Genomic DNA, 27,838 nt, shown 5'->3' on the forward strand with positions numbered 1-27,838 from the left:
ACTACAATGTATCAGTTTTATGAATTAAACTGCATGTTGGGGATGATTTAAAATTTCATATTACATATAATTTTCCACATTGAAACATTTTCACATGCTTTTCTGAGAAGCTTTCTGGTTTCCTGATGCCATTAAACAAGTCAGAACAAGTTTCCACTTGCCTACATCAAAACAGAAACTTACTTGCCCAAACAAAACACTGTTCATAAATAGGCTACACTATTACTACCGGTGACCATCTGAATAAACTCTAAATGAAAACGGAACAGCTGAGGGTATAAGTAGCCTCTGAAGGTCCATGAGGCTTTGAGTATCTCCAAGGACAGAGACTGCCACCTCTCTGGGCAACCTGTGCCCGTACTCAGTCACCTTCAGTAAAAAGCGTTCACTGAGGCTCAGAGTGACTCTCCTGTGTTTCAGTCTGTTCCTACTGCCTCTGATCCTGGGTGCTGCTGGACAGAGCTTGGCTTCTTCTATGAACCCTCCCTTCAGGTATTTCTGCACATCAATGATATTCACCTTGAGTCTAGTCTTCTCCAGGCTGAACAGTCCCACTTCCTCAGTGGGAAGTCCCACTTCCTCACTTCACTCTCCTCTTAGGAGAGATGCTCCAGTCCTTTAGCATCTTCATAGTCCACTGTTGGGCTCTCTCTACAATGTCCAAATTGCAGTGTAGAGCCCATACCTGGATACAGTGTGGGCTCCAGGTGTGGTTCACCAAAGGTAGATAGAGGCTCCTGTCACTTCCCCAGGAGTCTGCCAGGTGATAATGCAGTCAAAATAACTGGTGCTTGACTCACAAGCATCCAAACCATGTCCCCAAGTCTGTTTAACATCTTTCCTACATAAATCAGTACCAATACTAAAAAAAAAAAGAGTATTGTCAGCAATAGAGCTCATATTCACCCATAAATTCACTCTAGTAACAGGAAGCATTTTATATGGGGCTTGCCCCTCCAGGGTACTTAGTAATTTAGATACACTGTACCTAAAACCAACTCTTACAAGAAAAAAGGAATTTCAGTTACACATGCAAAAAAAAAGTTAGTAAGTCAAAATTTGAATAGCACTGCAGTGGGGAACAATCTAGGCTTACATGTTCAGTTGGCAATTAAATACTACCAGCAGCACCACAAATGCCCAATGAAGCTGCATAAGCCATTTTAAATACTTCAAACTATGTGGAATTCCAAAATAAGACTTCAAGATATAATACTCCTCCAAGTATTAAAAGTAAATTTACCTTTTAAATGTGCAACCACATCTCTGAATTATTGGTGTTGCTGATGATCTTTAAATATAGTTTTATTTTGCCCCTAGCTTTGCTTGAATTTTTCTAGTCAATGATCAAGAAGGATAGGACCAGCTGGTGTACAGAGACTTTTGGAAAAAAATTTACTTCCTTATGTTTCTTAACAAATAAGATATGTAAGCATCTACTCTTGTTTTAAAACAACCTCCTCGTTTTTGCTACTGTGCTGCATTTATCTCTCTTCTGCAGGATTTCACTATTATGACATATATTTACCTAGCTGACTCCTACTATGCTTTCTTGTACCACTCCATCTCATTTCAGATTCTTCATAAAGCTTGGAATGGCCTGTGCTTTTATTCATGTTTCTCTCCCACATCTGACAATGGAATATTTCTTTTACTTCTGAACAGTCTTCCCACAGAGCTACACTTTAGCTCATTTATGGCCATTCTTCAAAGCCTAGTACTTCTGTGTCTGTTAGAACAGAACTTCTTATAATCACATTCCCATTTCCTATCATATTTTCTTGAATGAATCTTGCTTTTTGACAGAAGAACTGGGGCTATAATCTTATTTTACAAAAACTTAATTTAAGATGAACATGTTATTATATGGTGTAACCCCATTTCTCCTCTTTTTCCTCCTTCTTACTCACCTGTCAATGAACTGGTCAATTATGACGAGATCACCAGGTTGTATTTCCTCTCGTAATGAGCCACAGGCAGTAGTCACTAATACATGGGAACAATTTTCCTCTTTCAATGCCCAGATATTGGCACGGTAATTGACGTTTGATGGCATAATTGTATGATGCCTTCCATGTCTGCAAAGATACATGAAGTAAGAGAGTAAAATAAATCAGACTCAAATTGCCTTCCTTCTTCCAAGTAAGGAGACTTTCAGGAAACGTATTTCCCCTAACAATATTGGAAGTGGAACTGACCATTTCTGCTACTTCTGCTATATTTTGTTTTCCTAAATGTATTGAGCTTCTCCTGGAATTCAATTTAAGAAGCAGTGATATCATTTTCTTTTTAAATGCAAAACTTTAAGTTCAAGACTGTAATGAAAATAACCTTAAAAATACAATTCAAATATATTTCAGCAGCCTCAAGAATAAAATGAGCATTTTTCTCTGAATCTTCTAAGTCAGTTCCATAGATTCTGAAACCCCTTTTCCAAACACTACAAGGAAGATTTATATGCACCTCCATGAATTTTCTGCCCAGAAGCATTGCTTGTATTTTCCTACAGAAAGAGTGGCACATCACAGAACACTGTGTTCTAATCTGTCATCTTTCCAAAGAAAACAGTAGAATCATCACATTTTTCTCTTTGATCTTTAAGTGATCTGACAGCTTTCATAAATTAAAAGTATGACTTCACACTGCTGCAGTATTCTTTTTCACCAAGACAGGAAATACTTGGTCTTATAAGCACAAGCTTTTGTGCTATCTCTGTCTTTGCTACAGAAGCACATAATTTACATGATGAAACACATTAGAAAACTATTTTCAACCATGTAAGAGAAAAGAAGGAACTTAATTTCTCAACTGATTTTTTTCAGAGGCCAAAAAGCCCTAAGAATTTGGTCATTCAGGAACTACACATAACATGATCAAGCACTGTCAGTCAGGATTCCCATGCTGTCATTAGCCTTTCTGATAAGCTACTAGGCACACAGATCTATTGTTTATTGCAGTTGTTGTCATAATCTTCTTATGGAATATATATGCCTTTTCTTTTCCAATCTGATTCAGAAGCCAAAACACAAAGAAAAATTTGCAGGTACCTTAGCCCTAAAAGTAAACTCAGGAGGTTTCTATATGAATGGTCATAAATCCCAGGGAGAAGGTAAACCACAGCCAAGTTGTTCAGACATCTGTCATCCAAGGTCTAGCTTGAAACAGTACATCAATCAGAACTTGACTTAGCAGTTCATTTGAGAAAATGAGAAAAATGTTGTCCAGGTGTAATAAAATACATGAGCAAAGTCCATGAAAGATAAGAAAAGTAAAACCACAGACAGAAGTGTCATAGAGATGGTTAGCAGTCAGCAGCTTTAATGGAAAAACACTGGAATGAAAAGAATCAGAGCCCTGAGTGCACCACTGGGTCCTAAGTGCCCTGGCCAGTCTCACCCTGGGCCTCCACAGAAACTTCTGATGCCTGTGAGCCTGGGTGCTCCTGCCTCCAAGCTCAGGCCTCAGTCTTCACCCCTGGCCTGAGCTATGTCACAGTGTGCCAGTCCCCAGCCCAATCTCTCGCACAGCCTTCAGACCTATCTGTACTTTGTCTCCAGAGCAGGATGGGCTTTAGACACACACTACAGCCTTGTCTCTTACCTCCTAAGGCTCCTGCCTAGATTCCCTGGATGGATCCTGTGCTTGACTAATTAACTTGACTTGGCCTGCTGAGAGATGCTGTCATCAGCACCTGCTCTGTCCATTCTGACCAGGTGCCATGAACTGTGTTAGTATTTTTACATTTAATCCAATAGCATGTTGGTCCCAGACATCCATGGTTACACCAGTGGGAAATTTCCACACACTCATCTGCAGATCCTGCTTCCAGAGTCTCTTCAAGTATAGTAAAAATGTCTGAATAAAAATTATACAAGGAGGGAGAACTGCAGGGGATGCAGCCACCTAAGCAATAATAGTAACAGCAAGAGGACTCAATAACCTAAGGGAATGATTTGGAGAGTTTACAGTGGTACCATAGTTCATCTGGAAGCTAACATTTTCTCTATTTCACAAAGGAAATCTGCAAACATAGTGAGCAGATGAACTAATTAGTAAGGTTATCAGCATCACCTATCCACCATCAGAGCAGGTGGCCCTGCAGACCACCATTCTTACTAGGGTAATACCTCCCACTAGATTTTTTTAGCTAACCTAGACAGCATTTTTAATACTCTCAGTCCTTGCAGCATCAAACTTGCTTATGAAAAAACCTAAATCTGTGCTGGACTTTGCCAGCAACAATACAAAGTAAGATCATGTAAGCATAGAAATTCAGTTCACCTAATGAAAAGAAAAAATTCTGAGAAGACTTTAAGATGTTTAATACAAATGCACTTAAAATGCTCATTTACCTTGCCAAGAGCACGCAGTCCACATTTTTGATCTTTCCCAAAATCAGAGCATCTGATGGCTGCAAAACAAACACGTAAGAATGAGTTACCATCTGACAATCCCATTACAAACCTTTACTACCACCTAAAAATAACCACAATAGTTACAGAAGAAAATACTGGTTACCATTGTACTCTCATGTTTTCTTGAGCTCAGCCCTGTATTTTGATATGGCTGGTTAGTAAAACAGCCTGGAACAGGAAGATCAAACTTGAAACAGGAAGTATAACTACAAATTTTCTGTGTTCATACAAAAATTAACATTGCAACTCTTTACTTTAGGGTTTGAAACTGTAATACTTTCTAACATATCAAAAGAGTATTTCAAACACAAAAATAGTAGCATGCACATGTTACCATCAAATTGGTTAGCATGACTCACTCTTTCCTGTAAACTTCAGTTTCTTTTTGCTAAATAGGTGCCATTCTCTACTAAAGCCCTCTTCCAACATAAAAACCATTTAATCTGTGCTTTTCCATAACACTCACCATTCTCTTCTCTGTCCCCTTTCTAACTTGGGCTCACAGTAGGGTGTGAAGAGGTCTGGATTCCTCCAACCCATCCCTCACTCAACCCCACCTTCCTGAAAAACTCGCTCTTCCCAGCTGCTGGGAGTCCTGCTTTTGGGAAATGAAATGTGATACAACAGAGAAATTCTGGTACATAAGTGGCAGAAGCAGTGCTGTATTTGCTCTGCCCAGGGATTTCTCTTACAGCTATACAACAAGAAAATACAATCTTCCTGACTACCAACCAGCCAGAACAATTGAACATTTTGATTTTAGCTGTCCAGCTGGAATGTGCACCTTGCCACGGAGACGGGTCATCGTGCCTACAAGAGGCAGCCTCCAAGTCATCAATCACCATTACAATAAATTAACTGCTCTATGGACTGTGTTCTGCTCCTGGCCTTCAGGGATCTGATATATACTATACCATAGCTTTCCTTTTTGTTAAAACAGCTACTAACAAAACCACGGTTTATTTACTGATCACAAGTTTGCAAGTGTCTTGACTCACACATTTGCATTTACAAATGTTCTGCTGCCAGCTATTTGATAGAAAAGAAATAAAATTATAATGCTAGATGCAAGATTTCAATTAGCATTTATTTTACAGCTGTTGATTTTATTATACACTTGAAAATTTGCAGAGGTTGACAGTGAAGTGATATGGGAGTCCCACGTTTAAGATACCCATTTCTAAAATCCCATAATCTTCTACTTCCTATTGAACTGCTCTTTTTGGTAATTATTCATTTGAAAGCTCTCTAAAGCACTATAACTTACTCAATCACCAAGGCTGAAATTCTGGCAGACACTTACTACTTCTTTTAAAAAAACCTGAATATTCCAGAAAATTTATGTTTAGAACAGTAGTTATTCTGACTTCTTCTTCTTATTTTTTTTTCAAGTATCCATTTAGTATTGAACTATTGATATTTAAGTGTTTAATCTTTACCTTACATACACTCTTCTCAAACAAACATGGCTTTAAGAGCGAAATTTCACACAGGGCAAAAGCTTTGCTGTCTACTGGCCACAGCAACTTACAATTGCAACATTCCATAACAAGGAAGGTTCACAAAAATTAGCACTTGGGATTTTGTTTTGTTTACACACATTCGCTGTGTTAAGTAATAAGCACTTATTACAACTGGGAACTTAAGACCCCAAAAGACTACAAAAATACTCTTAAAAACTAAAGAGGATTTCCAGCAAAAGTTCTTGCCTCCCATTAAAAAGGTCAGCAAACTGAACACTGGGCTCTTTGCTTTATAAGTAACAGATTAAAATTTATTCCAAGAGGTAGATTTAAGTTTATACCCATTTTCAAAAGACTTAGGGTAGTTTGATACTCATTCCCATTACAGAACTCCCCTAAATTCTGGCATACATTGACGATGCAGAAAGAACATAACAGCTTTGAAATTCACAGGCTTCAAAATCTAGTTGCTGTAGCCAGGGTTTCCTTCCCTATCTGCTCATATCCTAGCACTTCAAAAGGCTTCAGGATGGTTGTGTAACAGTCTGGCTGACACCTTTGCATGGATTTCCACAAAGTGCATTCTGCACACATTTTCCACATGATTTACTGAGTATCTTTCTGTCACATGATTTCTAGAAAAATGGAAGAGAAAAAGAAACACTTGGAACAAAGACAGCACTGTTAAATGATGGGTGGACAGTTTAAGCAAAGAATTGCAGATACTGCACCATGCCTCATTAAAAAACGTTAAATAAAGATCACACAATCACAGAATTGTTAGGGTTGGAAAAGACTCGTGGAGGTCTGCTAGTCCAGCCTCCCTGCCAAGGCAGGCTCGCCTAGAGCAGGTTACACAGGGATATATCCAGGTGGTCTGAGTGTCTCCAGCAAGGAAGGCCCCATGACCTCATTGGCCAGCCTGTTCCAGTGCTCTGCCACCTTCAATGTAAAGAAATTCTTACTCATATTGTGTTTTAGTTTATGGCCATTACTGCTTATCCTGTCACTAAGCACCACTGACAAGAGTCTGGTATCATCCGCTGGGCACTGACCTTTAAAATATTTGTGTGTGCTGACAAGATCCCCCTCAGTCTTCTCTTCCCTGGACTAAGAAGGCTCAACTTCCACAGTCTCTCCCCGTAAGAGAGACGCTCCAGACCCTGAATCACCTCTATGGCTCTGCCAGACCCTTTCCAGTAGCTCCTGGTATTTCTTTCACTGAGGAGCCCAGAACTCAACCCAGCACTCAGATGTAGCCTCACCAGGGCCAGGTGGAGGGAGAATCACAGCCCTTGACCTGCTGGCCACACTCTAGCTGCTGAACCCCAAGACAGCATTAGCCCTCCTGACTGCAATGGTGAACTTGTCATCCACCACCCCAGGTTCTTCTCCAAGAGCTGCTTTCCAGCAGGTCAGCCCTCAGCTGTGCTGGTACTTGGGGTTATTCCTACCCCAGGTGAGAATTCAACCCCAGGTTCAGGATTCTAAACTTGTCCTTGTTAAATTCCATTAGGTTTCTCTATGCCCACTTCTCCAGACTAAGGTCCCTCTGAGTGGCAGAAAAGCCTCTGGGTGTCTCAGCCACTCCCCCCAGTTTTGTATCATCTGCAAACTGGCTCAGGGGTCATTCTATCCCTTCATCCAGGTTGTTTGTAAAGAGATTGAATAGCTGGACCAACTGTTGATATGTGCATAAAGTTACAGAAACAGACATTTCAAACCATATGTTAAACATGTAACATAGCTAATGTATACTTCCATTCTGCTTTCTTTCTCCCACTACTTCTTTCCAAGTGCTGTACCTCTCTACTAGTATCATGGTCATAGCCAGGAGTGATGATAAAATAGTAAAAATTTTCAATGGTACAATTTGAAATCAAAGCTCTAATACTGTATTTTTAAAGGATGATTTAATAAAAGGTCCAATAAAAAGTTCTCAAACATTAAAAATTCATAAATGTCTTCCCTCTTTTCACAAAATATAAGTATGATATATATTACTCATTATTGCAAAACAGAAAAGAAAGAATAAAACCCTGGGCAATTAACCTCAAATTACTACAATAACTAACAATCGGAAAAAATCCCCTTTGTCTATAGTGTAAATATGCATAAAGTACCGTTCATGTGTTGTCTACAGAATTAATTTTTCCCTTGGTCTCCCTTCTCAGAGGCTAGTTTGAACAGAAAACAGAATGAATACAGAACACTAATGATGAAAAAGTACTTCAGAGGTTCTGCAAGCCTCTATTCAACCTGTGAGCTAGTTTAGGAACCAAACAATGTGCATTGTTTTGGGGAGGTAGAACAAGAACTTAAGTATTATGTTACATGGTCAGGTTTTCCTGATGCAAGCAAAAATCACTCAATTGAAAGGTGGAACTACCCCCTGTTTGTTTGCCAGATATATTTATGACCAGAAAAAAACACAGAGCCCCTACAACAATTTTCTAGAGTGGGAAGATCTCTTGCCCACCAGGGAAGGTGATTCAGAATCAAGATCTGTCATCCAGAAAGGAAGAGAATCTAACTGAAAATATATTCTGAAAAAAGCTTTTAGGAGCTTCAAAATTCAATGATGAGGATAAAATTGCTTGGAACAGCCTCTATTATCGTGTAGGAGACTAATATTTTCCATATCTGGAGATAGAATCTCAAAAGGTGTTGGGATATTTTCCATATCCCAAAGATATAACCCATAGAATGCTAAATTTTTGATGTAGTGAAAATGGAGGAAGCCAAGGAGAAAAGACAGCAGTAATATTAAGAGCTGTAAGTAAGTATACTTAGTTTTTTTTAAAAACTCTTGTTCTGCATTTTCACTATTACTAATGTAACTTGATAGATCATAGAGGACCAACGTCAACATAGAGAACAGCAAAAAATTGTCATAATAGTTTCTTTTAAACCTTTCCATATTTCCCACATTCCCTAATGCTAAATTTTGTAGTTAAATGATTCTTAGGATTCAAGAAGGCCAAAGCAGAAGACAATTCAAAAACTCTCTATAAAGAAAAAGTAAGCTATTATTAATCTTTTAAAAGAAAAGAAAATAGCAATTTTCATTAAAGAAAAATGTATTTTGCTGCTGTCAAATGTCAAAGGTGCCAAGGAACATCTACCCCAGAAAGCTTTTCAGTCAAAAATCTTTTCTTGTCTAGAAACTTAAAAATTAAAGATTTAAGTGAAATGGAATTATATACTTTGCATTTTTACACGACAGAAGGAAACAGACATACATTCTAGTAACTATGCCTTGCAATTTCCTTTTGACATTCATTCATTCATTCATTCTCATTCTTCCTAGTTTTGCTTGAACTAAATAGGTTGATGTTTCATGTCTGTTTCTCAGGAAATCAAAGACCACAAAGTTCTGAAGTTTATTTAAATTAAGCCCTTTACTTCTTAAAATTTCAGGCAGATTATGTCTCCACTGATTTCACAGCTCTATGAAAAAGTATCTTTATGGCAGAAAAGTCCCAATTTGGTTGAAACAGTAACAATTGAGAACAAAACATACCTTTAGGAAACTATAAACTTCTAAACTTTTCCAGGCGCACTTAAATAAAAATAAAACTGCCCTCTTGCATTCAGCAATAGCTGTTCTCCTCAACTATGTAGATCTAAAATGAATGGTAGGTTGTGTTCCTGAATACTAAATAGTCTCAGCAGCAAAGTAAGAGAATATTGATCCACCTACTTATAATTAATAATACTAATTGAATTTGAGGCTTTTTTTCTTCAATCAAAATCCACTGCACTTTGTGCAACTGTAACTTGTGGACTAAGCTCTGCACATCTTACAGTAAGTCTGAATCATCAGCTGAACTGCAAACTGCATTTAGTTGCTGAAGTTAATGTGATTCTATACAGGAGGAAATCTACATTAAACAACTATCAGGTCAATGGCCTGATTATCAGAAGTTCAGATCTATAGAGAGAAAGAAGGAAGACAGGCCATTACAGGTAAAAGGATAAAAGCTTCCTGTTTGGCTGTGCTGTCTTTCTTTGACTGTGTCCTGACTCCATTTAGGTCAGTTTAAAAGGCCCAGTTCAACTCAGGACATTATCTCAAATTCAGGCTTGGATTCATACCATGGTATCTCAGTTCTATTCTCATCCCCCTCACAAAAAGAAAAAAATTTCACGAGCTCTTATGTTTTAAGTTCAGCCTATGCTAAATATGTAATATGCAGGTTCAGACATAGGCAGTCCATTGATCAAGGTCTCTCACAATCCACAACAGGCACCAACATTAATTTTTTGCTATTTATGTTACATTCTGTGAAGAACACAGAAAAAAAACCCCAAACCACTAGATAAGCTACTTATTAGTTAAAAGAAAATAGTAAAAAAGCCCTCTGTACTGACCAAAGCTGCATGGCCGATGAAGACTATCTCACTCCTTCATGCAGGAGCCATCCTGCAAGTATTCCTACTCTTCCCAGGAACACTGAACCCTACTGTAGGCCACTTACTGCACTGCAGAATTTGCATTCCCCAAATCCTGTGACACCTCAATGCTGTGACAGAACAGATCTTCAAATTCCATGCTGCCACTGTGCCCTTAACTCTGATCTGAACAGAACTCTGTGAGGGAGAAGTGTTCCATCTGTCCTAGATAGGAAAGCTTCAGTTTATATCTGCTACAAGCATAGTATTACTTCTGCTTTGTCAGCAGTCTCCAAACACATCCATGCTGTGATGAACATCCATGATTCTCAAGAAACAGGAAATGCAATGGCAACTGGTTTGGTTTATCCAGTGGATTCTCCTTCAGACCAAAGCTGGGTACTTTTGGAAGCCAGAGTAAAGAAAACAGAGGAGGTAAGTTCCCTTCATTCTACTACAATTTGTTCACTAATTCTGAAAGAGGATAGAAAAGTCAAGTGCATTCTTCTGATTATGTTTTCACTTCCTTTAATATACTTCCCCTTCCTAATGGTGTGGATACAAACTCCTCTTGCTCTTTATTCTCCATTTTAAAGCATTTTTGAGTGGAGGCATGGATTTGGTTTTCAATCACACACCATACCACTGAGTTTTCTGGCAAGCTTCCAGTAACAAAATAGCACTTGCTATCAGATACCAGATTTTTTTGTATGTATACCAGCATACACTGATAGACTGCATAAGATATAATTCCAATGGCAATTATAAAGCACCCAGACTCCCCATGTCCTATGACATGATTACCTAAGATCCAATTCTTCTATGAGCTTCATGTGACAACTAGAACATCCTTCCCCCTTGACTTCCTGCCTATAAAACTCCCTCATCTTTTGTCTTGCCTGGTTGTACAATAAATGCCTTGTGCCAGGAATTGTCCTTCAAAATGTACCCAGCGCTGCTTATAGAGCAACAGCCCCAGCCACCACTCCCTTCTGCTGAAGAAAAGGGCGGAAGCAATGTAAAGGAGAATTGTTTAGGTGTACCAGCCTCACAAATACCATTTCAGAGCTTAATTTTCAAATAATTTTCAAATGATGTGGGTATAAGCATGATCTTACATTGGCATGTAAAACATAATTCATTAGTTACAGGGGAAAATGGTATCTCATATACCTCAAAGGAGAGTTTTCTGCAATTCAGAAAGGTTCCTGGACCAATCTGATAGATAATACATGTCATGCATCAGTACAAAATTGAAAGAGAGGGTTTATCCCTTGATTGCAAATTCAGCAGTGAGTTTCTAAATTCATCCAATCTACAAATGAGAAGAGGTACAGCCTCCTTTGCACATAATCTTTGCAATAATACTTTGTTTTTGCAAACTAAGAATCCCACAATACATAGCAACTAAAAATAGTTGTGCCAGCACCTCCTTTATATGTTCATTTACCACCCTAAAAATTCTTAAAGCATACAAACATCTTGAGAATTCGCAAAAACTTTCAGTAATAAATAAATAGATTATACAGACCTTGCCATAAGGAGTGTCAACATATTTTTCTGTTCTTCCTTCTAAGATATCCGGATCATCCAGGCCAGTTCCACCAATAATTCCAATCTTACACAGAAAGTACATATTAGTCTTCTTGCAATTCACATTTAACTGTATGCTTGAAAAACTAAGGAAGCTACAAAATGTATCTTCTTCTCGGGATGAATATAGACAACAGATCAACAAATCATATTATGCTCACCACATTTTTCCAGAATGCAAATTTCAAATACCTGATTTTAAACAACTGTATTTAGCTTGCCAATTTCTTACCCCATGATTCTCCTCTTTAAGTACCACATTAAAAAAGCTATGAAAAAATGCACAAAGATGTGCCATTAAACATTTATTTCCAATATATAAATTAAGACTATTTGGGAATGCCTGTAATGAGTGAGAAATGCATGTAGAAAACCCATTAAAACGAAGGGGTTTTCTTTATATAGACGAAAAGTCTTACATATAACCACCATACTGAATATCAGGCTGTCATAGTTTTAAGCCCAGCTGGAAGTTAAACACCACACAGCCACTTACTCAAACCCTCCTTCTTTCCTCCTGCACTCTGGTGGAACAGGGAGTGGAATCAAAGTAAAACTTATATGTTGATATAAGAAAAGCTTAATAACTGAAAATAAAGTAAAACATTATAACAAGGGTAAATGATGTAATAATAATAAAAAAGGGAAAAACTAGCGATGCACAACACAATTGCTCTGCACCCATTGACTAATGCCAGATCCTATTCCCAAATCCAGAATGGCCACCCTCTGGGTAACTCCCTCAGTTTATATAGTGGGCATGACATTCCATGGTGTAGATTATCCCTTCAATCAGTTTAGGTCACCTGTCCCAGCTATGCTCCTTCCCAGTTTTGTTTGCGTACTCCCTCCACTCTCTCCCTGGCACAGCATGAGACAGGGAAAAAAGAAGTCCTTGATTTAGGATTAACATGACTCAGCAAAACCCAAAACATCAGTGTGTTATCAACACCAATCTTATTCTGAATCCAAAACAGAGCACTAGAACAGCGACTGAGGGGAAATGTTTACTATAGCCATAACCAGAACACAGGCATTTCTATATGGTATTATACCTCCAAAAGAAAGAAAACTTTGTGGGGGAAAAAATAAAAATTAGTTTTTTGTGCTGAGTCAACAAAATCTAAGAGTTTTCCCATTTAAAATCCCATTTGTGTTTTTATTTGCCTGTGATTGCATATTCCAGCTAAGAAAAATGCATCTGATTTTTCTTGTTTCTAGTTCGTCATTGAAAAGTAACTTGTTTTTTGTCTCTCAAGGGATAATTAGATTTTCAATCAAATGAAGATTTTTCTGGAATTCAGAACACTTGTAACTCTTTGGACGGAATTGTTATTGTCAAGCTTTTCACAACTGAAAGCTTAGTAATGGTACTTAAAAGTTATGTCACCAGGTATCACACATAGAGAAAAAAAGTGCCTCTTTTTTTTTCTTCACTGTGATCAGTTGTTGCAAAGTTTGTATCACTTTCAAGCTGAATACATATCATGACTGATTTGCTTCAAAATCTGAAACCATGACTGATTTGCTTCAAAATCTGAACCTTTGTGACGTAACTTATTACCACAAAGACTGAAAATTTCCCAAGTAAACCTTCCAGACTCCAACATACAACCCCTCCTTCCACAATACGCAGAGAGCTGTCTCTTACTCCAGCTTTTTCTTACTTTCACATTCGTAGAGATCCCATCTGTTCAACCACTGTATTAGCTGGCTCATTAAGCACTTCTTTTCAACAATGAGAGGCTCTGGGGTCTTGGTTACAAATACCTCTTTAACAAAGCTTTCTACAGCCGGTGGTGTAAACGCTGATACATGAAACGGTTTCAACCGGCCTCCCACTTCCTTCTGCTACCCCCCTGTGGAGCACGAGAAGAAGTGCAAAGGAGAACAGCAGTGCTAACCCACACACTCCGACCCGGAATGCACACACAAGCTTAAGGGAAGACCCAGACCGCTGTTTGCAGTAATATTGATGGGTCTGTTCCCGTGTTACTCGTGTTGCTTAGCTATCACAAAGGTTCTGATGTGGATTTCTCGTGAAAATCCTGAAAATTATGTACACTTTAGGATGAATAACAAATTGCCTTAAGAATTGTGAAAGGTCTGTAACAGGAACAACCACAAAAATCAACATCAAGAAAAAACTATCCTTAACAATGTTCATGCATATATTCAGTAAACACTTGCTACATTGCCAGAGGACAGGACCAAAATGATGCCTTTCTTATTTTTTTCAATCTAGGAGGGGAAAAAAAAGGTTCCTTCAGTCACTGTACTGGTTTTAGCTGGGTATAACACTAGTGACCTATGACTTGGGATACAAAAGGGAACTGAACTTTTACCTCTGGCAAAGTGAAAATTGTTGGGACTGAGGAAAAATGTGCAATGCTGGAGAGAGCAGCTACAGATGCACAACATAAAAGTTACTTTGGAACTGCAGTGCTTTAAGGTTATTATAAACACACAGATCCATCACAGTAACAGACTGTTCCTCTACAGAAAGCAGCACACCTGGCCTGTGGCAGCATAGGCCTGATGTGGCTGCTCTCACATTTGCTCTCAGGCTCCATAACTCAGGGGCTGCAGCGGCATCAATACCTACTTTGGCTGCACTGTTCAGTTCCTGCCCAGGATTTTACACCAATAGCCCTGCTGTCAGAAATTGCAGGCTGCAATGAGCTTGCAAAATATCCACAGCTCCCAGGGCGCAGAACCCAAAGCACAGACAACCTAGACTATGTTGAGCTTGTTGCGCTTTCATACCCACTGCAAACTTACCACAGTGGCAGTCAGGCTACCTGAGGCAACCCTGGATAGAGAAATGTTGGGCTCACTTATAATTCACTGGAGAGCTACTTCAGTGGAAGGAAAGTTAGGCAGCAGAGATTTCTGAAGTAGCTGCTTCTCCAACCGTGTAAGGTCAACTTGAAGCTAGCAGCTCTAATCCTAAAATTAATTTTACCTGACAATTATTTTTCCTCCAGTTCACATGATCTCCAGAAATACTATTTGTATCTGGGAACTAGACAGAAAAATCTGATTCTATACTAAGTTTTGCTTTCCAAATCTCCTAGTGAATTATCAAAATGAATGCAAATGCTCTAGGCTCAGTGGGAGAAAATACCCTACATCCTGGCTCCAGCCAGGATAGGATTAATTTGTGCAGTAGTCTGCAAGGGCCGTGATTAGGACCTGGACGTTATTCTACATGACCTAGTCTCATTTTCCAAAGACAGGGGAAGGGCCCAGGGTCAGGGCAGCATTACAATTGAGTATTTTTGGGCTGTGCATAGTGGTGAGCAGTTGCATATTAGCTGCTCACCTCTCTCAATTATATAGTTGTTATTACTGTTTTTCTTATCTTGTTGTTTCCAGTAAATTGTTCTTATCTCAACCCATGAGCTGCACCTTTTGTGCCTCCAACTCTCATTCTGCTGCAGGGGATGGGGAGATGTGTGGTTTGGAGTGGCTTCAGTGGGAACACTAAATTGGAGAGCGTCATGTCTAAACCACAACACCCCGGTCAGGGGTGCTGACTTCTATTCCCAGCTGCCAGCCCAGGAGCTGAACACATGGGAAGGCAGAGAGGATGTGACCAAGGAAGAAGAGTTTCACCTTTCCTCAAAAGCCAGAGAACTGACCTCACACCTAGGAATGACTTCAAGAATGGAAAGATGTAAGACTGTATTCTCCATTTCAGACTTTGCATCCTACAAAGGGACACAAAGGATATAACTTGTAAAATTTAATGGAGCCTGTATCAAAGGTAATCTGGAATTAAATCTCAAGTAAAATGGCATTACAATAGAGTGAATCTCAAACAGTGGGGTGAAGAGCATCAGAAGTGAAACCTAACAAAAAGTTATCACAACAGTAACTACAAAAATCAAACCCATTTCTCATCAAAGTCCAAGTAACAATCACACTAAAGTGTGTATGCCTTTCTTCATGTGGTGTTTGGTGAACTTCTCCAAGGTTTAAGTGAAAAGCATAGTGGTATCTCTGTAGTGACAGCCTACACTTGTTCATCTGCGGGTCTTAAACTAGTACATATCATTATCATTTATGGGTCTTTTTGACAACTAACCACGCACAAATCCTTCTGTATTCCTCTCTTCCATTTTGGGGATACTGAGAAAGGGACAAGGATGGCATTACAAATAATTTTGCTTAAAAGGAGACAAACATCAAGCTGAGTATAAGTTGTACTTAAGAGAATAAATCCGTACACTAGGAGACAGGCTCTAACTGTTTTCTACATCCAAAAGGACTGGAATTTTTTACTTCATGGCAGAAAAATAATGCACAGTTTGTGAAAACTCGAATTTCAGCCTGAGTAGTGGCTTGCTCACCCCTGGTGCCATCACCGCTCTAAGCAGCTCTTTAAACCCACAAGAAATGAGTCTTAAGAGAGGAAGTTTTGCATTGCTTACTTCTACCAAAGCTTAGAGGTCCGTGCACGTTTAAAAAAAGAGCCCAGAGCTACAGGCCCGCCACGATGCCTCTCACTGACAAACCCAACACACCGCACATGGGTCAGATAACCGGAAAAGGCGATTTCTCCGAATTAAAAAAAAAATTAAAAAAAAAATTGTCCCTTCCGGGACGGCCGCGGGCGCCCCTGCACAGGCCTTGGCGAGGAAGCGCTCGGGCGGGCGCCGCCCCCCAGAGCAGCGGCTCCCCCGCGCTCCCGGGCCCGCTCCCGACAGGCAGCGCAGCAGGAGGGTGGGAAGGCGGCGGGAAGCGGGAAAAATGCAGCGGGCAGGAGGGAGAGAAGGAGGAAGGAAGGAAGCAAGCAGAGAAGGCAGCGCCTCTCGGCACGCGGTCGGCAGCGTGGGAGGGCAGCGGGACGGCCTTCGCCATCTGGCTCCCGCACCCGCCCCGAGACGGCGGCGGGGAGGGTTTGCGGGCGACGATGGACGCCACTCCCTCCCTCCTGAGGCGCCGCTGGCCGGAAGCACGCTTACCTTCACAGGCACGGAGGCGGCAGCGGCGGCGGCGGCCATGCTGGCGGGAGGGCGGGGCGGTGCCGCGGGGGCCGCGTTCAGCCCGCCGGGGAAGGGCGCTGCGCGCCGCCAGGGGGCAGCACCCGCCCGCGCTGTGGCCCGGGAGCGCCGCGGGCCCGGGAGCGCCGGGCCGTGAGGGGAACGGGAGCCGTGCCGTGCCCAACGCCGCAAGCCCGTCGTGCTTGCTCCTTAATCCTTCCCACCTGCAGGCTCCGCGGCGACTCTGGGAGCCTCCGCTGCGTGGAGCCGGAGTGGTGCTATGGGAGGTGTGATGGAAATAGCTTGTCTACCTAAAGGTGCAACTGTGTGCTCAGATTGCCGAGCCCTGGCTCGGTCTCTCTGAAAAGGTAATTGTCAGAGGGTCTATATTTCAGTCGGATTTCAGTCGGACCGCCTTTCCATATTCCCGAAAACAGCGATTTATTTGACTTCGCGCCCCCCCACCCCCCATTCAAATCCTTGGATTTGCCAACAGAGGTGGAGCCACACATGCCCGAAGCAAAAAAACCCCAGCAACACGAAGCGAAAAAGTGCTAATTAGCCTTGGAGTGCCAAAACGGCAAAATGAGAGCTAAATTCTAACTCTAACCTACATGAAAATTCCTAATTTAGAATATTTTTAACTAAGTAAAAGATGTTTGTTTTAAATTAAAAAATCTAATTAATTTAGAGTTCTAATGTACTCTGAATTAAGGGTTGTCTTTTCAGTACCCAAAGAGGTGCCTGAGAACAAACTGGAGCACATTTTGCAAAATAGAAAAATAGTTCTTTTTGAAGTACAGACACATAGAAAGTTTACACATGTTTAGCTCTCCGAGCTAAACGCAAGCTAAACGATGTGCATGCTAAACATGGATGTTTAGCTCTCCAAGCTAAACGGAGCTTGAAGTGATAGAAAAAGATAGACATTTTATTGTGTATTAATAATTAAGATTGTCCTATCTGTGTTATTTTTCTTGTTGCTACCAGTCCATACATTTAGGAGGAACATTTGTTTTACTGTACCATAATCCTACATTTTGAGACACATCAATAGTTTTTATACATTTATGCATTTTATTTCTATAGGTATTACAAATTTATATCTATATTTTTAATAAAATGTATAGCTTTCAAAAAGAGCCACTATCTTGTTAATTGAGAGTACTTGCTTGTAAAAGTGTTTGATATATTTTCTTTGAAGCAACTTTATCAACTGGAGACACCTTGGCCCCCAGGCATGCTATTCTCACATGCCACTTAACCTGCCTGTTAAAAACTGTCACATGTTTGCCAGTAAATGCAGGCTCAGATTCGTCACTGGACATACGTCCTACATTTTAACTGCTACGATCTTGAGGTAGCTCCTTGTATACAGAAAGAAATGGATATTCCCAATAACTTAAGGCAGTAGGAGCTAGTGCTGAACTCACGCTTCAGCTGGAATGTGCTCTCTGTGCAGCTTTAAACACTTTTGAACGCTTCTTTTTTTTAAACACTGTCTTCGGTGTGTGCTGGCGATCTCGGTTCGCTGCTGGGATGTTTGTTACAAAGGCTGAAACTTTCTTACTGCAGTCAAAATGTAGACCATACTGGTAACAAATTTACTTTGGAAAATCGTGACATATAGAGAAAGAAGGACATGAGTGATGCTACATCTTAACTTCTTCAGTTGAAGTTACAGCTAACTTCTTTTATGGCTTCAGTGTGTAGCCATAATACCACAATACGACTGAAATTTGCCATGTATTTCTTGTTCTGTTGAAGGCATATATTCTGCTTTTAGTGTACAGAATCTTTTAATGAATAATTCTTGGCAAGTCTTTCTGTTTAATCCTACAGTTCTCCTCTGCTGAATTGCTTATAAAAAGCTTGTTACAGGATTACTAGAGATGTTGCAATTTCAGTTCACAATTCCATTTATGGCATTGCAGAAAAGAGTGCGGTAAAATAAAGTGATAGGTTTGTATTTTCCCAGAGATCGCATTTTGTACTTCATATTCTAAATGATGAACTGTAAATCCATTTATCTGAATAAAAAGGAACATTTATATGATGTTTCATTTTTTCAAAAATAAAATAAATGCACAATTATTTGGAATTTCTCTGCTTTTATTTTGCAGTGTTTTTGTTGGCTTTGTCTCATGGGCAGTGTTTCCTTAGCTGAAGTTAAAATAATGTGTAAAAATAATTTAACCATTACACCATTCAAAAAATACAAAAGAACATTTAGATGAAAATAGGTAGTTAATATATCAGATTAATGCCTTTCAAACTTAAATATAAAGTAATTTTTCTATGTCTCAAGGGGAATTTTTGTGGAGCTCTACATGTAGTCAATACCTGAAAACCCTGAAAGTCTTTAGAAGTCTGGGAAGACCTGACAATTTAAGTCCTCCACGACTATTCTAACAGTTTTGGTCGTAGGGCTGACAGAGTTTGGAAACCTTGATCACATGGACAGAAACATGTTAGTGTAAGAAACACTTTAATTACAAAAATAGTATATTATTTAGGTAAATATAGAAAACAGTTTGTGTATAGGAAGATAATTCTTCACAGTACAAACCAAAGCTGAGAAAAGGTCTGTTGCGGGCATTAAGATGTAGTGACCCTTGAGTTTTAATCCCTCTTCAGACATCAAATACTTTCGTCCATATGCATAATTTAAACTCTGTCCCTCCTGAAGTCAGAATTGTGATAGTAATCAACATCAACTGTGTTAAGGGGTGTTCAGATTAGCTAAAATGTATCTGTGAGAATGCTTTGAAGATGAAAAGCTCTGTATCAAGGTAAAAGGTCTTACTTTTTTTATTACAACAAAAGTTTCTGTAAAGAAATAACAGTGCTTTGTACACATAGCTGAGCTTTGAATTGCTTTTGCTAATGTTACTTCAAAGAAACAGTATTTGCATGGAAGAAGGGAAAATAAAGCCTCAGTCAAGTCCAGTTTACCTTCTTCATTCATTCTTGCCTATCTCCCTGTCAAGAGTTCCCATTATGCTGTATTGCTTGTTGACTTTGTTGTTTCTGCCCTAAAAGTTCACAGAATGTTTTAAATAGTGATGGAATATTGCACACGTTAAAAGAAGAATATTCTATGTCAGACAAAATTTGACCCAAAAAGGAAGCCCGTATTTGCCATTTGCTCTTACTGGGAAAGAGAAAGACTGGCTTTCTCTTTCACATTCCATGTTGCTTTCATCTTTGCTCCTGTATACTGGAAACAATTTTCTGGCCCCAGTCCTCAAAATAATGATTTATGATTTCAACTGACTTCAAAGAAAAATTAATTTCTGTGTTTCATGTTAGGAAAAATAACTTTTAAAGAACAAATAAGCTTAAGGACTAGTGTACATAAGCATCTGAGTCAGGTTCAAGAATATTTGAAAATTAAAGTTTCAAACTCTTTATTGGGATCTACTACTGAAACTGCTAGTTTATTGATTCTACAGATGTCATGTGGAGCAGAGGGGTCTGTGAACCCTCAAAAGCATGCCAGCAAAAGGCTAACTGAGGAAGTTTGAAAGACCTTTATCAGGAGCTGAAAACATCTGTCTTTACACTGACTCTGCTGTGGTATTGTAACACTTTACATTGGTCCATACATTTGTAAAATGAGCAGCTGGGTTTTCCCTAATTTGAAACAAGTGGAAGTGCCTTGAAGTGACCATTTTAGCAAAACAAACACCAGAAAATTCCCTCTCTAGCATGGCTTTTTTCACAAGGAGGAACCATGAAGAAGATGACCACATCATCTTCAAAGCTGAGATGTGCTTCTTTGCACTAAATAACCTTAATTTAATGAAGATTGCACAGTCCACAGACAGAGCAACTCTGGCATTTACAAAAGAGAATTTTTCATCTTACAGATAATTTACTGATATAATAACTCTGAAAGCGTACACGCAAAGAAACACACAGTGTGAGCTCAGGTATGTCAAATGCACAAGATAAGATAGTGGAGTTCAGAAACTTGACTTTTGACATTACTGACATAAGCTAGTTCAGAAGATAAAATGCAAACTGCAATTATGTGGTCATACTTTTCTTCCTGATTGTAATGTAAGGACTCAAAATCCCCATTATCTTCAGTGATGCTACAGAGAAAATGGAACCTCAGATCATGTAGGAAATGGTTACAGAATATAAGCATTATTTTAATTAATAGCTGCATTGGTCTGCTTAATGTTAAGATGTGAGTGATTCTCTCTAATTTGGCCCACATACGAGTTAATTAGTTTTTTTTTCATGAAACATGAGTGCATCCATATCACCTGTGCATAGAAGTGCTTATAAAACTAATGTAGGTAGCTAGAGTAAAAGCTGCCTTCCCATGTGTCTTGGCTGGAACTTGCTCCTCTAGCACATGCTTCTACTTCCAGCATTTTTTCTAGCCTACATATCAGCTTAGGTCCAACCATACAGGTATTAAAAGGAGAAGAGTGAAAAAGGGTGGCCTAAGTATTTAATTGGTTTATGCTGAGATATGGTTATTCAAACCCCAGCTGGATTTTGTTTTCCTATATCCCTCTTTGACTGCATCTTGACTTCAGGTGCCTTCCTTGTCTCTGCTCAGGCATCACTTCTGAATGGTCTTGATTAGAAGTTAGGTCCTGGCCCAGGAGGCACAGTGACTCAGAGGCTGCTTGCCTACCTCCTCCTGGCCATGGGCGTGTGGGTACTCACTGCTGACCTAATAAATAAATATTATGTGCCCATCCCACACAGCTGTGCTCTGGATGGGACCAGATCTTCACCTTTTTGATGCCTCTGCCTGCTTCCATTTAGTGGGCTTGCAGTACCATTTCCCTGTCATTAGCTCCCTGGTCCAGCAGGTCCTTTGTGGAGGTGAATAGAGTCTGAGCATTTAATGCTTAGATCTGAGGTTTGCTAGTGCTTCTAGCCAATGTAGTGGTTCTGTGCCAAATAAAACCCACAACACTCTTACACGTGTGTCCATTGTAGGTACAGATTATGTCCTTCAGCAACGTGATTTATGTCTGGCAGCAGAATAGCTCCTTTTTATTGTGTGGGTGGCTTCTTTGCTAATGTAGCCTATGTAGCAATGCTAGCTAAACTGTGGTGTATGCCAACTTCTGGCTCATCATTCAGGTTTAAATAGCAATTAAATATTACTTTTGTGCATGTAAAATGAAAAAATAAGCTTTTTTATGTCTTCTTTATATTGCCATCTTCCAAAATGATAAAGGAATTTTGAGATGAGAAGGTGTGAGCTTAAAATACAATTTAATTCATTAACTATTGTAAAATATTTTGAGGGAAGCTAAAAATGTATTTAAAATTTTATACCTAATAATTTAGTTGATCTAAGTTGATCTAGTGTCATAAGAGGAGTAACATAAATCCTCTGATCAGAGAACATATACTTTCTAGCTGAGTAAAGGGGTAATGCTTTGAATAATGTGTTGATGTCTGCTGGTATCTATTGTCTATGGCATTCATCTTATTGTAGTTTAGAAATATGCAATATTATAAAATATCCTCTCCTAACAACACCCAAATGAGACGGTAAAACTACTTATGATAGATAGGCTAAAGGGTTGATAAAAAAAATAGGTCACTGTGTCAAAATACTGAAGATCTCAGCCTCATGTCTTTGAATAGGTGATCAGTTAATGGAGAAAGCTGCACACTTTGTAGTGAGATCAAAGTGCCCCAAATGTCAAGAGAAACATCAGGAGTAACTTTCATGCCATCCCTGTTACAGTGTGAGTCAGGCAAACCTGAGCAGGAGAGCCATGGTATCACACCAAGTAGTTCTGCCATGGTCTGCACATCTGCAAACAGAAGGGAAAGAATTTCCCAAGACCATTTTTCAGGAGAATTCTCTGGTTCTCAGTCAATCACTAAGGTGCATCCTGAGACATCACTGCCCAGGCATGAGTTTCATTCAGTTTCAGGGCACAAGGGAAAAACTCTTTGACTGTAACAGGAAATCTCCATGCTGAGGAAGCTTCCCTGTCCAACCACCCAGGAGCCACTCTGGCAGTCACATTTGCACCACCTGAGCTGGGATCCCTTTGCAGCTACATCTCCCCGCTCACAGTCAGACCAGCATTCCTCCCTGGCTCAACCCCAAGTTTCCTAAAACAAAGTTTCACATGTCAAGATCTTTAAAATAGTTTAATCTTGGTGTGATAACTAAATAACAAGATAATAGCTCAAACTGGTGCCTCTGAGGAGGGACACTGAGCAAAGGAACCCCATGGCTTTTAGACCTTCACAGTCTAAGCACACCAAAGTCTCCCTTTTCATCCAGAGCCCTCGGATCCTGCTGTGCCTCAGTGTCCCATCACTTGGCCAGCCACAGGTCCCTGTGCCCTCTGATGTGCAAAGGGTCGGCAGTCCATGGCCTCTTGCGTCTTGCTTAGGCTCAGGCCCATGTCCTGGCAGAGCTCAGTCTGCAGCCTGCACTACAGCTTGCACACTGAGCTGTCTGCACTGAGTACATTTAACACCCATCAGATGCTCATGTGACAGAAATAGTTTTCAGCAGATGAAATTTTGTCTATCCATCTAATTTTCACTCTTTGTCTTTGAGCAAGATTTAAGAGACAGCTATAAGGTAAAAATTGGGGTTCTTGGGATCAACATCCTTTTCTGGTTTTTTTAGCTGCTAAACGAGTTGAACATGATTAACAAGAGTATTGATGTGCAGGATGTTTCTCTTCTGAAAGTATGCTCTGCTGTAGCCACCAGTGTATCTTTGAAAGGAAAAATCTTTAGTGTAGATAAGCAAAAGTCTTAAGACAATGATTTGTAACTGCACAGAATGTGTTGAGATGGTCTCTGCTTCAAAGAGCTTACTGTTTATGGTGATCCAAATGGGCAGGGAGGAGAGACAGAAGGAATTGAAGATAATTGAGCAATGAAAATGTGGAAACAGAATCCAATGTCTCAGCTTTCCTAATCCCATACTTCTTCCACTGAGCCAGACTAAGTTGTGGACTCTGAGCTTCTTCAAGCAATGATAAGTAGTAATCATCCAAATCCTAGTTTTGAACTAATTTTAAATTTAGGATTCACCCCAATGCTGCTGTGCACTAATTACACCCCCCTCCCCCCCCCCCCCCAATCATCTCAACCATCTGCACCCCTCCCTTCTTAAGAGAAGTTTGCCAAAACTTCCCTAACTGTCCCTGGGACAATGTATAAGAGAGATTTAAATTTCTTCAGAGAATTCTCAAACAACTCTGGAAAGCAGAAAGGAAGCAGCAGAAGACTGAGAAGACTGATTATCTCTAGAGTTGATCTGCTTGAATGAAACAGGAGCCTAAAAACCCCCATGAGGGATTGTATAACAGGATTCTGAGCCCTGTGGAATCACCACCATGCTTCTAAAAATGTCTTTTTTCCTATTTTCTCATTTAATAGGAGTAGATTTATTTAACTTGCTTTCTAAGCACTTAATTGAAATCTTTAGGTATAGAAAGGGGCAGAGTTATGCTGTGGTGATTGATGTGTCTTGTTACTGTAATGAATGACCATTTGAGTTTAGCATGCTTTAGCAAACTGAATAGCTGTTACCTGTGTACAACTCAGCAGCTGTTAAGAAGATTTGTGTGTTTAGTCCAGTCATGAGGAGAAAGCAGAGTTCTAGAAGGAAACAATGCAGAAACATGTTGCAGACCCCTTTAGGTATGCTCACAGAAGGCCTGTGATTAGAATTTGTGCAAAATTAAGAGTTTGTGGTGGGTTGACCCTGGCTGGATGCTAGGTGCCTACCAAGCCACTTTGTTACTTCCTTCCTCAGGAGGACTGGAGGAGGGGAGAAAGATGGAAAAAACACGTAGTCAAGAATAAGGCAGTTTAATAAAGTAAAAACAATGGCTGCATGTGGAAGCAGAGGAAAACAATAGATTTATTCTCTACTTCCCATCAGCGGGTAATGTCCAGCCACCTCTTGGGAAATAAAGCTTCTGTATGTGCAATTGCTCTGGAAGATAAACATCATAAGAACAAATATTCTCCCCCCCTCCCCCACTTTCTCCTCCTTTCCCTTAGCTTGTATTGCTGTATTGTAGCTTGTATTGCTGTATTGCTGACCAGACATAACATGATATGAAATATTCTTTCAGCTAGTTTGGGTCAGCTGTCCTGGCTCTGTCCCCTCCCAAGGTCTTGCTCATCCCAGCCTAATGGTGAAAGGAGAAGCTGGTGCTGTGCCAGCACTGCTCAGCAGCAGCCAAGGCACTGCTATGTTATCAACACCTTTCCAGCTACTAATGCAAAGCACAGCGCTGTGAGGACTGCTGTGGGAAAATTAACTCCATCTCAGCCAGACCAAATACAGAGCTTTACAATCTAAGGGACCACAGTTGAAGAGCATTCCTTCCAGTCCTGAAACAGGGATTTTATCAATTTTATCGATTTTATTGATTAAGGTAGGAGCTATAATTCCCCAAAAATATTGCTGGGGAACGCATTATGGAGCTAGGGTACTTCAGCTGCTAAATGAATACGTACTTACAGAAATAATTCTCATGACCTTATTTAGAAAGTACTTAAAGTCACTGCTTGTAGTGAGGCTCTCAGGAAGCAATTTTCAACAAGAATGTAGGAAAACTTCTTGTACTACAACAGGTCGAAGGATTCCATGACTCATTTGAATTGCAGAAAGGAAGGATGACTGGTAGAATTAAGAAAGGTTGGCAGAATAACAAAGTAAATGTAAATTGATGTATGAGCAGGACATGGTGTGTGGGTGTACATACTGAGGGTCTGAATGTGCTGCTTACTATTGTGAAAAAGGCACAAGTTCAAATGGCAGAAGTGGAAGATTTCAAAAGCTCTTGGCAAAGAGCTCCTGACTCAGTGGGAACAGAATAACTTAAAACCCATCTGAAAGCCAGCAGTAAGTGCTCCTTTATCTTTAGTATTATTAATAGCTGAGTCAGACTTTTGAGTGACGTTAGCCTAATAATAATAGCTTGTTATATAAGACAAAAGGTATTGGCTACGGAAGGGAAGCAAAACAAGCAACAGACTAGAATACACAGCAAATATGATGAGTTACTTTGAGCTAATTATCTAATTTATTTTTTCAGCTGATATTCTTGTTAGGGGAAACTTCTGCTTAGTTATCTCTCTAAGCCAGTAAGAAATTGAAAGGGAAGCAAAGTGTTCTTGCTATGAATTCATGCTCTGCATTGCATGTGCTCTGAATGTCCTGGACCATAAAGGAAGATGACAAGACATGTGGAAACAGAGCACGTGCTCATTTCATGTGAAAGGCTCTTTGCGCTTTGTAAAGAGAGAGAAAAGTCTTGTGATCCTTACAGACAAATGTAGCTATTCAATAGTTTTTGGTCTCTACATTTCTCTACAAAGTAGAGCAAGGAGGCATATGGGGATAGAAAAAATTTAAGTATTGCTTCACATAGTTATTTTAGGGGATTTTCCTGGAGACAACTGGACATAGTGGACCATTATACCTCTTTGTTTATCTGCACCTGTCTTTCTCACCTCCTCCTATTTTACTGTCCAATGCCATTCCAATCCAAGTGGACAGAAGTCTCAAAGATACTGGTTCCCTTGAGATCTGTGAAAACATGTGGCTGGGTAGAATAGGGAGAGACAGTTAATAAACAATTCTTTCCAACAACTTCTTCCAAAGGAGAAGACTAAAGCACTGTCATTTTATTGTTAAAGAAAATAAATGTACTGAAAACCAGTATTCAGGATTCTTTTAGTTAGTTATATTCTGGCCAAAGCAGCAACTGGTACCTTGATAATAATTTTCACCTCTGCAGGATGTAATGACTGGACAACATAAAATAAAATGCAAAGTCTGGAAAAAAATTTCTTATTGATTTAACCCACAAGCTAAAAGGAGGAAAAATGTATCCTTGGGCAGCAGGAGTACAGACTTACCACACTACTTTTTTGTTTTCCATTAGCACATTTCATTACTTTTTGTACTTTTCCCCTACACTTTCATTGTAAAACTCAGATCATATATTCCTGTCTTACAAAATCATATAATCATTAGGATTGAAAAAGACCTTTGAGATCAAGTCCAACCAACAACATAGCATCACCATGCTATGATGACCATCAAACATTACCACCATTAAGCCATACTTCCCATTTTCCTTTATTTTAGTCTTCTGTTTTGCTCATCTCATTTTATTCTTTCCAGTTTGCCTTGTAAATTCTTCCACATTCATTTTGAAGTTTCTGGAAAAACAACAACAACAATATCAACATCAATAAACTCCAAAGAAAACTGGAAAACCCCCTGATTTCCTGATAACAATTTGATGCACAATGCCTTACTTTATTTCCAGTAGTGTGGCAAATACATTTGTGCAACAAGCTTTTTCCAAGAAATTATGCACTGGAATAAATTTTAATTTGTATTGTTTCTGTGACTTCATGATTCTGTGTTAATATTGTGTAGGTATTTGATCATCCTGACTCCAAATAAACTACTTGCTGCCTGACAAATTTTCAGCAAATTTACCTGGCAATCATTTCAGCATGGGAAATGCTTCTTATTGCATAGCAATTTTTCTGACTAGGCTGAAGAAATGTATTTGATATTTAAATATTCTGTCTATCTCTCAAATTAGCTGTCAGCTGCATGCCAACATCATAATAATGCAAAACAGAATAAGTAGTTGCTGTTCAGTTGATTAATTAGTACTTCCTGATAAAAGATTGTAAAATGTAAGACATTATTATTATTCAAAAATGTGTGTAATGTCACTTTGTGCATGAGGAGAAAAACAATTCTTAAGGAAAACTTTTTTTTAAGGAAAACTGTTCCATAAAAGGAAATTTACTCAAATATTTTGATTTTCATCAGTTCATCATTCTCCCACTGCTCAGGAAGAGGAGTTGTTCCCCTGCTGCACAATGGGCACTCTCCCATAGGAGACAGTTTTCCATCAACTTCTCCAACATGGCTCCATCTCAGGAGCAACAACTCTCTGTGAACTGCTGTAATGTGGGTCCA

At 39.6% G+C, this 27,838-nt stretch overlaps 1 protein-coding gene and 1 long non-coding RNA gene across 2 annotated transcripts in view; both read right to left on the bottom strand.

Annotated features, from left to right (window-relative positions):
* MTAP (methylthioadenosine phosphorylase) overlaps window positions 1–17,041 on the bottom strand; it is a 32,313-nt gene extending 15,272 nt beyond the window's left edge. The window contains exons 1-4 of the mRNA XM_071424579.1: window positions 16,837–17,041; window positions 11,805–11,891; window positions 4,353–4,411; window positions 1,911–2,078 (exon numbers count right to left, since the gene is read on the bottom strand). Coding sequence (XP_071280680.1) covers window positions 1,911–2,078; window positions 4,353–4,411; window positions 11,805–11,891; window positions 16,837–16,875 — 353 coding nt within the window. The 5' untranslated portion in view covers window positions 16,876–17,041. The remainder of the gene's footprint in view (window positions 1–1,910; window positions 2,079–4,352; window positions 4,412–11,804; window positions 11,892–16,836) is intronic.
* Window positions 17,042–19,305: 2,264 nt separating this feature from the next.
* LOC139588854 (uncharacterized) overlaps window positions 19,306–27,838 on the bottom strand; it is a 40,030-nt gene continuing 31,497 nt past the window's right edge. Inside the window, exons 3-5 of the long non-coding RNA XR_011678840.1 lie at window positions 26,344–27,057; window positions 24,406–24,474; window positions 19,306–22,655 (exon numbers count right to left, since the gene is read on the bottom strand). This is a non-coding gene — a long non-coding RNA (uncharacterized lncRNA). The remainder of the gene's footprint in view (window positions 22,656–24,405; window positions 24,475–26,343; window positions 27,058–27,838) is intronic.

The sequence above is a fragment of the Agelaius tricolor genome, unplaced genomic scaffold (assembly GCF_023055355.1).
Source record: "Agelaius tricolor isolate 1412-34295 unplaced genomic scaffold, bAgeTri1.0.p SCAF_4, whole genome shotgun sequence".
Taxonomy (NCBI): Eukaryota; Metazoa; Chordata; class Aves; order Passeriformes; family Icteridae; genus Agelaius; species Agelaius tricolor.